This window comes from Gobius niger (genome assembly GCF_951799975.1).
Source record: "Gobius niger genome assembly, chromosome: 19".
Lineage (NCBI taxonomy): Eukaryota > Metazoa > Chordata > Actinopteri > Gobiiformes > Gobiidae > Gobius > Gobius niger.
This window is the reverse complement of record NC_136870.1, coordinates 9,544,056-9,556,789: the sequence shown is the minus strand read 5'-3', so window position 1 is coordinate 9,556,789 and position 12,734 is coordinate 9,544,056. Positions and strand designations below refer to the sequence as shown.

At 40.7% G+C, this 12,734-nt stretch overlaps 2 protein-coding genes across 2 annotated transcripts in view; one reads left to right on the top strand and one right to left on the bottom strand.

Annotated features, from left to right (window-relative positions):
* arhgap17a (Rho GTPase activating protein 17a) overlaps positions 1–6,953 on the bottom strand; it is a 33,061-nt gene extending 26,108 nt beyond the window's left edge. Inside the window, exon 1 of the mRNA XM_079577472.1 lies at positions 6,874–6,953. Within this exon, the coding sequence (XP_079433598.1) occupies positions 6,874–6,926 (53 nt within the window). The 5' untranslated portion in view covers positions 6,927–6,953. The remainder of the gene's footprint in view (positions 1–6,873) is intronic.
* Positions 6,954–7,812: 859 nt separating this feature from the next.
* lcmt1 (leucine carboxyl methyltransferase 1) lies at positions 7,813–12,706 on the top strand. The gene is made up of 11 exons (XM_079577733.1): positions 7,813–8,170; positions 8,543–8,634; positions 8,722–8,843; positions 8,961–9,037; positions 10,105–10,166; positions 10,243–10,345; positions 10,470–10,590; positions 10,677–10,778; positions 10,873–10,964; positions 12,126–12,223; positions 12,451–12,706. The coding sequence occupies exons 1-11, from the start codon at positions 8,085–8,087 to the stop codon at positions 12,471–12,473; spliced, it is 978 nt and encodes a 325-aa protein (XP_079433859.1). The 5' UTR covers positions 7,813–8,084; the 3' UTR covers positions 12,474–12,706.
* Positions 12,707–12,734: the final 28 nt, after the last annotated feature.

Sequence of the window (12,734 nt, the reverse complement as noted above, 5' to 3'; positions counted from 1 at the left end):
ATTACCCAATACTGTGTTATTTGGCGATATTTATCATATTGTTATATTGATGAGGTTATTTCTATAGTCAATGACAAGAACTCGACATGAAAAGCTACAAAAGCTGCTGGTGACAAATTAAAAGAATAAAAAAAATACTTGCAGTGCAATCTGACAAAGACAACAATATATTATTTTGTTTCTCCAAACACAAAACGATAAAAAGCTTATTGAAACAATGCCACAGCAAATTAAGCTGAGAGAGCGCCAGTATAATTCATACTGGCCTAAATTACTACATTGACTGTGCATCATACTGTATGATGCACAGCCAATGTAGTAATTTAGGCGTTTTGTGAATGGCTAAAAAACTTGGGAAATTCATTTTTAATGGGTGGAAACGGCTGCACACATCACATCCTGTTTTTAAATGGCCTCAAACATTCCAAAGCTCTTAGCGCAGCACATCACGTGGACTTGATTGTATATGATAATAGTCTTTTATCATTTTATGTCTCAAGTGAACTAATAAACAAACTAACAATCTGCATCCTGAGTTCAGAGAGGCAAACGTCCAGGCTCATACAATAGTCTGGGGCTGGAGCGTTGTCACTTTGAAGAACCCATTGCCAGTTCCCTGGATAAAAAGGGTCAATTGTGGTATGCAACTTATCAAGTGACTTTCTCTGCACCAATAGGTTTTGTTGTAGCATCTGTCCATAGCAAGAGAGACAAATTAAACTCCCCAGGCCTAATTGTGACTCAACAAAGGGTCTTTATGGTCTGTGGTCATTGTGTTCTTTAAACACTCAATTTTATGGTAGTCGTGCAGGAGGTGCTATAGATTCCTGGTTCATTAAACAAGATATTAAGAATAATGGGGCAATCAGCTGCCCGTTTTTAAGGCTGTGACTGACAGCTCATTTGTAGCGGCTAGCATTTGCGCTATTGCTAATGTTTGTTCAATTTCATATTGATTTAAAAAGATAAGAAATTCAAAATGCTAATTTAAATAGCTTAAGTTGCCATCAGAACTTAGGCCCACATCTGATGGCTAATGTTAGCGCGCTAGCTCTGCAACTTTCTGCTGTTTGGCTGTGGTGAAGATAGTTGCCCCTATTCACCTTATTCCGGAGGTTTGCGTGGGCGCCGCCATGAACTGTGCCCGCCCCTTTTCTCCGATCAGTTAACATGGGACTGGAGAAGTCCAGATAAAATCAGTTGCGACACGAAAACAAAGCCGTTTTTAGGCCGCTCAGAGAAACGGTGCAGTGTTGACTTGTTGGTGCGAATGAACACTGGACATTTTACACAAGTCAAACTACTAAACATCAGATTTTAGCGGAGAATATTTTCCCTCCTTCTCTGTTTTGTCTGTCGACCGGAAGTGTCAATACCACGGAAGCGCTGAGACAAGGCAAAAAGAGGCAAAAGTGGGCGGGGCGGAATAAGATGTCATATCGCTAAGCATCATGGGATTTGCAGCAATAATAAACTAAAGGAGATTTTAAAAGTTAAAATACTGAGTTATTGTTCACATTATAACACTTGGACACCACAGTGAGTTAGATGTGGAGTTGTTCCTTGGCTTTTATCTCCACTTTTTATACTGGTTTTAGCTAACGTTTGTCTATGGAAAATGTATGCTAACAGCTGCAAACATGGTGGATCTCCATGGTAACTGTGGATTTTCCCGAACTCTATTGTTTATTATTTATTTCAACAAATGCTAAAGGGGGGGTATTATGCAAAATTGACTTTTTCAAGCTTTACATCATGTTATTATGTCACTCCCTCATTAAAAACATGCCTGAAGTGTTGCCTTGGCACATTCACGTATTTTTGAGTAATCTGTAAAAACTCTGATGGCGGCCATTTTAGGGCTAGGTTTGCCTGAGTCCTCCTAGGAACGCCCCCACCTCCTGGAGACGCCTCCGAGCTTTCGTCACCAGCCGAGTAACCAACCACTGCTCCTCAGCAGAACCCCCTCCCCACTGATGCCACAGACAGCGTGTGGAGGGGGCGTGTCTGAAAGGCTCAGAGGTTCTTAAAGAGACAGAGGCCTATTTCAAGACATTCACTACAGCCATTTTGAGAGAGCAATTTTATACAAGGCAGTTATTCTAATTTACTGCATTTACAGACCAACAGAAGGTTTGCTCATTATTGTAGCGTGCTATAGACTGGTGCTATGTGATTGAAAAAAGCATAATACCCCCTCTTTAAACAACAACAAAAAAGCTTTATAATCGCATACAGTGTAATATTAAATATAAGGATGCTCTTCATCATTAGCTACACAAAGGCTAATTTTTGCTAGCAGCTTCAGTGGCTTCACTAATGCTAGCAACAAGACAACTAATAAGCTAGTTATGTCCATTTGTGAAGCACATTTTCCAGTGGTCAAAAAGAAAACACGTCGCCATTGCAGCGGTCGACCGAGAGGTTTAAAACTAAACCAGAGAAAACAGATTTCTTTTCACTGAGAGACTTTACACGGTGCATCAAACCTATAATTGTTTGCCAAGTTAAAACCCAGACCCCCGCTCCAAATTTTGTTTTGATCCATTCTTTGTGTTCTGCACTGTTGTCCTGCAGCAGCACCAGGCCATAAACTTGCAGGAGGTATAATATTTAAACAAATACATATGATTAGTTTGCATAATAGATGGTTACCACATGCAGCCTCACAGATAAATCTTTATGTGCCGGCCTCCAGCGATGTCTCAAAACTCCTCGTCCCGTTTCATGAGCCAGACTCTCTCTCTCCTCCCCCCCAGCCCATTTGATCAATCCCTTTAACCCATAAGAAAAGTTTCCAAGTACAGCATGAATAAAATGAACTCGACTGTTTTTTTTTGCATAACCGAATCTTAAGCTGGGAAAGAGTCTTCTTCCACAATCCGGCACTTTATGAACTATAGTAACCTCTTTAGTGGCTTGCAGCTGCTTCCAATTACAATACAGGGTCCACAAGCGCACAGAGAAGGCAGAATTTAGTTTGGGGGTATGAAATAGACTTGTGGGTGCCAAATGAGAACAATAATGTGCAGAAGATGAGTGGAAAGTTTTTTTTTTACTGAGCTTGTGAGGATATAGGTCTATAAGTAAAGGAAAATACTGTAGGAGCCATGCAGTTTGGGAGGTAACGTTGCGATGTTTACATAACGGAAGCTTCTTCATGTGGCACTGCTGAACGGGTCGAAAACCTTTGAAATCGAGAGAAACCAGACTAAAGCGTCTCCATGCCGACAGTCGTCCCAAGCGCTGGTGAGTGAGCAATCCAGCCGGACTAATCGCGTTAGCCTCCCTTACTTTGCCATGAGCTTTTGATTACAAACTTTGATGGGACGGGAACTATTTCATTTCCCACCCCTACTCTTCAAAAAAATAAAAAAAATAACCCCATTCCAGTTCTGTGGAGGGACACCAGACGACAGACAACGCCACAATTGTTTGGTGGTGATCAGCTGACGTCGAGCAATAGATCTGACCCCAGCCCACCTCATGGACAGAGAAGATTGAGATCATGCAACCATTTCGACATATTACGCTCTTGCAGTCATACGAAAACTGCAAGACTTTATCAAATCAGGACTGAAATGACCTATTTTTCCCAAACCAGTGCAGCCCTGCTTTTATTAACCCCCGATTTTCTCTACTGGACAAACCAAAAGAACGTTGCACTCTCTTAGCAGCACGAGAGTCTTGGACGCCCGGGTTGTCATGGCGACCTGCTATCATAGTGGACCCGTGCAGCTGTAGGGACAATGGAGGGCCGAGAGGAGGGCGGGGCCTGCTCCACTCCACAACAGTTGGCAGCTGAAGACGCAAGGTAATGGATACTGCCACCCATGAAAGACCTGCGAGCATAATTGAGTGGGTTAGCTGGTCCGAACTCCCTCAAGTAGATCTTATGTTGTTGTTTTTTTTCTTCCAATGCTTAACACACTCATGAACAGGACAATGTGGTTCCAGGTAATACAATGCTATGGGTAGACAACAAAGCATCCCGTCTATATGGGGTCTAATTCTGACAAAAACCCGATAACGCCGCTACGAACAATTCCTGAAATGCATGAGATTGTTTTGTTGGTTCAATATCGTTCGGCCCCATCCAGTATCAAAAACCGTCTCAATAGAAATCATCTAGAAACCTCGCGCAGCTCAGCCCGGCGCGGCATTACAAAAGCCTGCTGACAGCTGACACACCTCATTGTGTTCGCTGGCGGAAACGCCCCTTCACCCTTCAGTGTCAGGTCACCCCCCCCTGAGCCCTCTGGGATTGGTACTATGCGACTTGTTGAGTGTATTAGCGTCATTATCCAAACACAGCTACTGTAATAATCAGTGTCATTGGCCCAACAACGTGCCAGACAAAAGATTGCCTTGTTAGGAACAAAGGCGATTTTTTTTTTTTTTTTTCTCTCTCGTACAACAACAGTGACTGATTAACTGTGAGAGAGGCTTGTACAGGGCATTTTCTCATATTTACTCAAAGAGGCTTATCTCCCTTCAGCCACTTTAGGTTGATTGATTTATAGAAGTATCCGGCTTAACCAGTACTTCGGAGGTTTTGATGTAGTTGGCAGCACTCTCTGAAACATGTATTGGGGTGTCCCTACAAGTAAAGCTTGCATTGAAAAACATAACCTAATAAATTACAAAAATGAATGTCGAAGTAAACAAGTATGACATTTGGGTGGGTCGTGGAATAGTATAGAAAAGGTTAGTAATGTTAATAACAACATTGAACTTTGAAATGATTGTGCTGAACCTCTAATTTATGTCTGATAATATGTTTTATAGGTTTAATTTACTTAAAACAACAACAAAAGACATGTGATCTCATCCAGCTGTGACTTCATCAACCTGCAGCTGATTGTGTTAAGTCATCCTCTCTGGATCTACCTTTCTCACCCCATCCCTACCCTATCAAACCTTAAGCGACCACAAAGTTCAAAGACAAAACCGATTCCTTCCCGTCTGACTCTGTCCCTCTGAATCCCATGTTGTTGTTTTTCTCCCTGCGCCTTGTGTTACCCTCAATCCCAGACAGCGGCTCCCTTTCCTTGTCTCTAGAAAGCGCTAGGCCTGTGCCTGGGAGGACGGCTTCCTGTTTGCAAAAGACCACGGAGAGATTTCCTCCAAAAGCGCTGCATTGCTGGACACAGTGTTCTGCCTTTCGCACAATTGGAGGAACCGCAGGGGGCAGTTTTGGGGCCCTTAAACTCCTGGAAAAAAAAACTATCTCAAAACAGAGAAGGAATCGCGCTCGTAACACAATTGCCGACAGATGAGTTTTAGACAAGAGTAACTCTAAGCTCACCGCGTCATGCACAGAAGTCTGCTTTTTGCATCACTTGCCTGCTGGCTGTGATTTACTGTGGCTACCGGCGCAGAGGAAGCTATGAGTTTTCCAGATGCCATGTTTTCTCCTGATCTTGACTCTTGGCTGCAAAAGATCGGCTATACATTGGAAGAAAAAGTGTGGCTAAAAATAAGCAATCCGTGGATATTAGGACATTGAGGTCTCGCTGAAAACGTTACTAATATATTGCATATTTGGAGTTTTACAATTGCAGTAACTTCATCTTCAACTTCATTGAAGTGCGATTAGCAAAAGGCTGAAATTACAAGTGTCTATAGAATATGTCTGTCTTGTGTGTGCCTAAAACCTTCAAGCTAGGCCTCTGTTGTGAAATACATATGGTCCCGGCATTAGCTTTGTTGGACAGATTTCTATACTCTTACAACTGCTAATGCCCCTGGAGGTGTCAAAAATGTGCACCGTGAAAAGAACCCAGGAAGCCATCACCCATAATTGGAAAAATACGTCACAATACATAGCATGCACTCAAAGATCAGATGTTTTCATGTGGTATCCATCAAGTGTCTATTTTATTTTATTTTTTACAAATAAAAAAAAGTAAAAAAGTGGCCAATTCCTTTTATTTCTATCTCAAATAGCAAACAATTACTTAAAACACACACTTCTGTGGTGTTGGTCTATCATCTTGAAGTCTGTGCTGAGAGATGAACACGACGCTTGCTTTGGTCAGGTGTATAGTACTTATGACTGGTACCTGTACAGCTCAAGTTAGATAACACTGCAACTGGGAAAAGTACTTTTTCATCACCTTCAGAATGTGCAATGCTTTGTACAAAGCCAAACGATGCTTCTTTAAACAGCAGCTTGATATCACCTTCATATCACCCTAAATTGGAGATGTGTTCAAAAATGTCTTGGTTTCAAAAAGTAGAAGATGAAAGAATCGATGCACACAGTATATATGTGTTGAAACCCACTATACACTGGATGGCTTCTGAATAAGGAAGTGTAGTGTTGCACAAATGGAAAGGCTTCTTGCAGCCACAATATTATTATTATTATGGATGTGAAAGTGAAGCGAGCTGAATATTCAGATAGATGAGAAGCTAGAGTCTGCTTCATAGAGTTTGTCTGGAGCACAAACAAGCTACAGTTAATGTGGCCAGACTGAAGCTGGGATAACACAATATACCATTAGGAAGTCTGATCTGCAAAACCACATAAAAGTTGCTGACTCCTCTCTCCAGCATGCAGACAGAATGATGATTGTGGTATCTAAGTGCAATATAAATGATTTCCATAGGCAGTGTGTGACACAGTGCTGTGTTCAGTAACGGTGTCAGTATAGCTGATTCATTCTTTCAAAGGGACATCTGGGCTCAGATGGCTCTGCATTTCAACACATCCAGATCTAGGGTTAGCTCAGCCCTAGTTCCATTTCATTACAACTTCACAATGCAAAAGCACTCTAGTCTTGTCAGCTTTTAAATCCTGCTTATCCATTCATGAACACTTATGTGGAGTCATGCACATTAGTTTCTATTTAAAATGTGACTACTTGCCTGCCAACAGTCTGATTGGCGAGTTGTTTCATCCGATTGAACTGTTTCTTCATTTTGGATTCGTAGTAAGTTTGTGTTTTGGTTGGTCATGAAGAGGGTTTTGTCCCCGCTCACAAGTTTGTCTGCTGTCAGTGTGACAGGAGAAAGTAAGCGGCAGCCATTGATCTTAAAGCCAATTAAAATAGTTTGTAGCCTCGCTAGCAGAGCTAGCCTTCCCAAGTGGAGGTTCTAGGGGAAAGTTCCCTTTGGGGGCGACGGCATGTTGTGAAGCTCCTGTTGAGTAAGTCCAGACCCGTGCGTGCATGAGAGTCCCGGAGGACGCGGTCCGCGCTGACTTTCACTGGCTCCAGAGGGTTCTCATAACTCCCTCTGTCCCGTTAGCCGAGGAGCTAATGTAATGAAGCTTTAATCCAGAGCCGCTTGTTTCAGAGCGAAGAGGAGCAGAGAGCAGCAGCCGCAGCAGCACCTCTGCCTCTGAGAGGAGGAGAGAGGAGGAGAGAGGAGGAGGGCCCAGGAAGGTGGAGATACACCGCTCAGCAGCACCTCCTTCTGGGCACAGGCTGTCACTGCAGCCACACTTACTGTCATCGACACACAACTCTCTGAAGTGTTCAGAAAAAACTATCTTCAGACACAAAAATAATTGCGACATGGCAATGCTTGAATTGAATGTTTAAACAGTCGCCTTGTGAACCTTAAAAAGTTATTTGTTTTTTCCAATCAGTAACAATTATAATGGGACTGGACACTGCATGTTTTGCTTGTTTACTTGTTTTGTAAGTTTTACTGGTGGTGGACACCGATATTTTGAGAAAATAAAGCTTTTACTTAGTGTGTTAAGGCTATTCCTTATTTTATATTTGACCACCTTTCTTATTTTGTAAAATGTTTAACGTGAAAGGTCTTATCCGGAAATACATCATTACTGTTTCCGGTGTAAACATCTCATACATTTTTGGAAGCGAGCAGGTTATTATTAGAATGCAGTGATTCGCATGCTTTTTATAAAATACTTTAGTTTCGTATTTATTCGTATCTACCTGGGCGACTTCAAAAGGCCAGTCGCGATATTTGCTGCACCTCCTGTTTTGTTTACAAGCTTATCTGTCAGAAGGAGGCTAGCAGTTAGCATTTGCCGCTGGCCTGTGTAGTGCAGGTGGATTGGATTATTCAACTCCTTCAAATGTTTAATGTTCCAAGATCTGTGAGAAATGGCATCTCGAGCAGCTTTTACGGACTCGGACACTGCGGATGAAGCCGTCAGGGCCACGTGCGATGACGCGACCGTGTGCAAACGGTACTAATACAACATATATAATATGTGTAATACAGACTCTATTCATGTGCGTCTAATGCAAATGAAGTCATTTCAGTTTCTTTGCAAGGAACAGGCCATCCATTCATTCACCTAAATCATACTTAAAACCCTTTAAAGTTGCTTTTTTTAACAGTACTTACGCTGTTTGAGAAGGCAGTGTTATCTATCCTCCAGTATTTGCATATCAATGAATACAGAGAGTTTTTCATTTTTAAGTCCTTTTTTATTTGTGCTTTACCATTTTCTCCCACTAGGTGGCAAAGTTGGCTCATCTTTATGCATTTTCACTTTTCTTTTTACCTGTAATATTTGTAATGGCCATTGCAGTTAATAATGTAAATCGTCTTCCAGGTTTGCCACCAGTAAAGGATATTGGAAAGATCTATATATTCAGTATTTTGCCAGATCTGTTGGAGAACGAAAAGCCCCAGAAATTAGCCGAGGTGAGTAGATTCTGGTCATAAAAACGATTATTATGTAGCACATATATTATTCATTTCACATATATATTTATTTATCTAATCTTGTAGGTTACTACGCTCGAGTTAAAGGAGTCAGCAATCTCCTTGATGCTTTCATCCGAAAAACAGAGTGTGACTGTCAAGTAATCAACCTCGGAGCAGGATTGGACACCACTTTTTGGAGGCTAAAGGTTGTGCAGTGCATAAGTTTACTGTTTTTCTTTTCATCACATGGTGACTTTGAAATGAATCCACTGTTAAGATCTCAAATTAAGGCCACATTAACCCAATTTTTAATTGTCTTGCAGGAAGAAAACCTCTTGCCGAGGAAGTACTTTGAAGTTGATTTTCCAACAGTTGTGGCCAGGAAAATACACAATATAAAGTGAGACAACACTTTTATGTTCTACAGATGGTGAAGATTAAAAACAGACACCGCTTGTGTTGGGGGGTGCCTCAAAAATGTTCATTTGTAGACACAGATTATTTCTACTAGATTATTACAAATAAACTGAGTCACTTTTTAAAGAAACAAACTTTGAGCAAGAGTAGAATGTTGCTGTTGTTTTTATTTATCCAAATAATTTAATTTATTAGGATGTCATGCACCGCAGACTCCAGTAGAAAGAGATTTGAATTTCAAAGATATTTTATTTCTTTATTTATTTGAAAAGGGAAAGTGCACATTAATCAGCATTAAACAGTGTGAATGTGCCCGAGTTAGCCGAAAAAGCTAATTATCATCGGTAGTTTCTTTGGCAGATGTTAAAGCCAGCCTAAAAAAGACAGAATTAAAATCATGCACACAATATTGCTACATACATTTTTGACATAGCCAGTGTTCAGAAGCCTGTGTCTCCACTCGCTACTTTTGTTTTTAAATGAGTAAAATGCGGGAGAGTCTCAAATTGCTTCAGGCTCCGTGTTCCACTGTTGGGAGGCTTTATAAGAAAAGACGCCCAAATGCAGTTTTTCTGAGGGGGAGGAGGCAGTCTGCCCTCACTGCCCCTCGAGTTACTCTGGCTGCACTCGATCTGAAGTTTACAAACTCGCTCAGTGAAGCGGGAGCAGAGCCAGTTTTGATTCTGTACATTAAACCGAAGTTTGTGAATAATATAAGGTTATCCCAACTTATTAACTTATATTTCTGTAATATCACACAATGGTGATATCTGAAGGTTTTTTTATGCCATGTTTTAAGAATTTGTCTTTACAATGTATGGAGACAATGTTGTAAATATGCATAATGTAAACAATTCCATCTGGCATATGAATAAGAATTATTTTGACATCTCAATCGTGCTGAATGAAGAATCTTGCCGCATACAGAATATGTAACGCTACAACATGTGTGTAAATTAACTTTTGTTTTAAAGTTAATAGTTTTGGATGACTATTAGTAATTAATGCTGATCACTATAAGTTGAATAAATTGTAAATCTGTGTAAACAGGACAAAACCCCCACTGTCTAAGCCGATCATTGAAACTCACTCAACAGACTCCTTACTATTGGGTAACTACAAACATACCATATGCATGTATCCTAAGCTTTTGTATTTTTCTGGTTATTAATCTTTGCCTTCCCTCAGATGCCCACAGCCTTGACTCTGACCGCTACTGCATCATTGGGGCAGACCTCAGGGACATTTCAAGCCTGGATGAAAAGCTGAAGAAATTTCAACTTAATACAGAGTATGTACACAAATGTAACTTTTAATTTCAAATGATATGTTCAGGCACAATCAAAACCACATCAACCATAGTCATGATATAAATTCTCTATGATCTTCTACACATTTGTTTTTCCTCTTTACAGATTGCCGACTGTGTTTGTATCAGAATGTGTCTTAGTGTACATGACCCCCACCCACTCCTCAAACCTAGTGTGCTGGGCCTCGGACACCTTCCACACCGCCATGTTCATCAACTATGAACAGGTGAAAAACTCCTGCTTGAATGACACTTAAGTCCAATGAGTTAGTAGTTACGTTATTTGTTAGCTGACTCAATTGCGTGTGTTTAGGTGAACATGAGCGATCGGTTCGGGCAGGTGATGATCGAGAATCTCCAGCATCGCCACTGCACACTGGCCGGTGTCGAGGTCTGCCAGTCTTTAGACTCTCAGGTAACACTCAACAACGACATCATTTGACTAGTACTTACTAAATAACTTACCAAAGTGTTTGTGTTTTATTGTTGTTTCTTGATGTGATATGCAGAAGGACAGATTTCTGAAGACGGGCTGGGAGCGCGCCGATGCCCTGGACATGATGACGGTGTATAGCATGCTCCCCCAGGAGGATGTGGAGAGGTAATAACCCTTGAAATGTTTGTTTAGTGCTTCTTGGCACCATCATCTGTTTAATACTTTTCCACATCTTCTTCATTTTGCTCTGAATGAGATACAGGAGAATGTAGCTCATCACAGTGAAGGGTAGAAGGCTTTAATTACCTGTTGAAAACAATTTAAAGTCAACCAAAGCACTATCTCTACTCTACAACAATATTATGCAAATGCCTTTATTCCAGTGTTAATTTTGTAGACTAAAATATTTAGTCTTAATTTTACTCAAAGTGTTATTTTTGACGACTAAAATTGGACTAAAACTAAATTCAAAGTTTTACATGAGACTAAAACTATGACTATAGAGCTGAAAAAGAAAAAGTAAAAAAAGTCCGCACAACTAAGTAGCTTCCTCAGACATGTTTGAGGAAGGGTGCAGGCCCGAAACGTTACACGGTGTAAGTCATCATTAAATACTTTTTCTGGGAGCTACTTAGTTGTGCGGACTTTTTTTTCTTTTCTTTTTTTCTTTTTCAGCTCTATAGTCTATTTTGGTCCTGCACACTATTCAGACTGGATGTGCGTGTTTTCCTTTTTTAACACTAAAACTATGACTAAAATGTCCAGATATTTTAGTCGACTAAAATAAGACTAAATAAAAATGAAAGGGAGAGACTAAAATCATCCAAACTTCTATTGACAGTCTTCATATCATGTAAATTCTCTGCCAAAGGATCAGCTGAGCTTTGTTCATGTGGCGCAGCTCCATGAAGCAGAGGAACAAGATTAAATATGATTATAATGAATATTATCAATGCAAAGTCGACTAAATTTATCTTAAATTTAGTCGCCTAAATTTACTTTTTTAGTCGACTAAAACTAGACTAAAATTGAAGATATTTTTTTTGACTAAAGCTAGACTAAAATCGAATTACATTTTCGTCAAAAGACTAAGACTAAAACTAAATTAAAATATGTTGTCAAAATTAACACTGGTTTATTCCCGAAACTGCAATGATGCGATTCACAATAGACACAACTTAACTGTCATTAGAAAGGATAACAGGCATTAGATGTAAATTTGTTTAATAATAATGACAACTTGTGATAAGGAGAACCCGCCTAACCCTGATGAAATACCTTAAGATGTGAATTATTCTTATGTATTTTGCATTTATGTTTTTGAAGAATTGAGCGACTGGAATTCCTTGACGAGAAAGAGCTACTGCAGCAGCTCCTCCAGCACTACAGCATCTGCTGGGCCACAAAAGACAAGCTCAACCTCGGTAATGGCCAATTGCATTCACTCACTGTCAGCAACACGGAAGCAGCCGTAAATTAATATTATGTCCCCCAAAATTCCACAGGGGCATCCCATACAATAGTGGCGTCAAAGCGTTCCTTCTTGTATTTACTCAGCGTTAGTCACATGGTCTAAATGGCTCATCTCTTGCCGCAGTCCACCCATGTCAATGTGTCCCTTACCAGGGCGCATTATGTTCTGTTTCCTCAGGGCTGGTGCACTTGGCATTTTGAAGGTGGCGAGTTTATGAGCAGCAGGTTCACGGCGGCCAAAGTCAACAGGAGAAGCGAAGAGGATGTTGGGAAGAGAGGAAACGTTCACACGCCACGAGGCTCTCATCATGGACATTCCCCAAAGTGAAAAAAAAAAATAATCAGCGGATCAGCGGAATGTGCAGCAGGAGTGCCCCTTCCAGCGGGTCGGAGAGAACGCAGGACTGAGTAAAGACTGTAGTTAACATGAGAGACTACACCATGTGCAGTGGGTCAGTCATT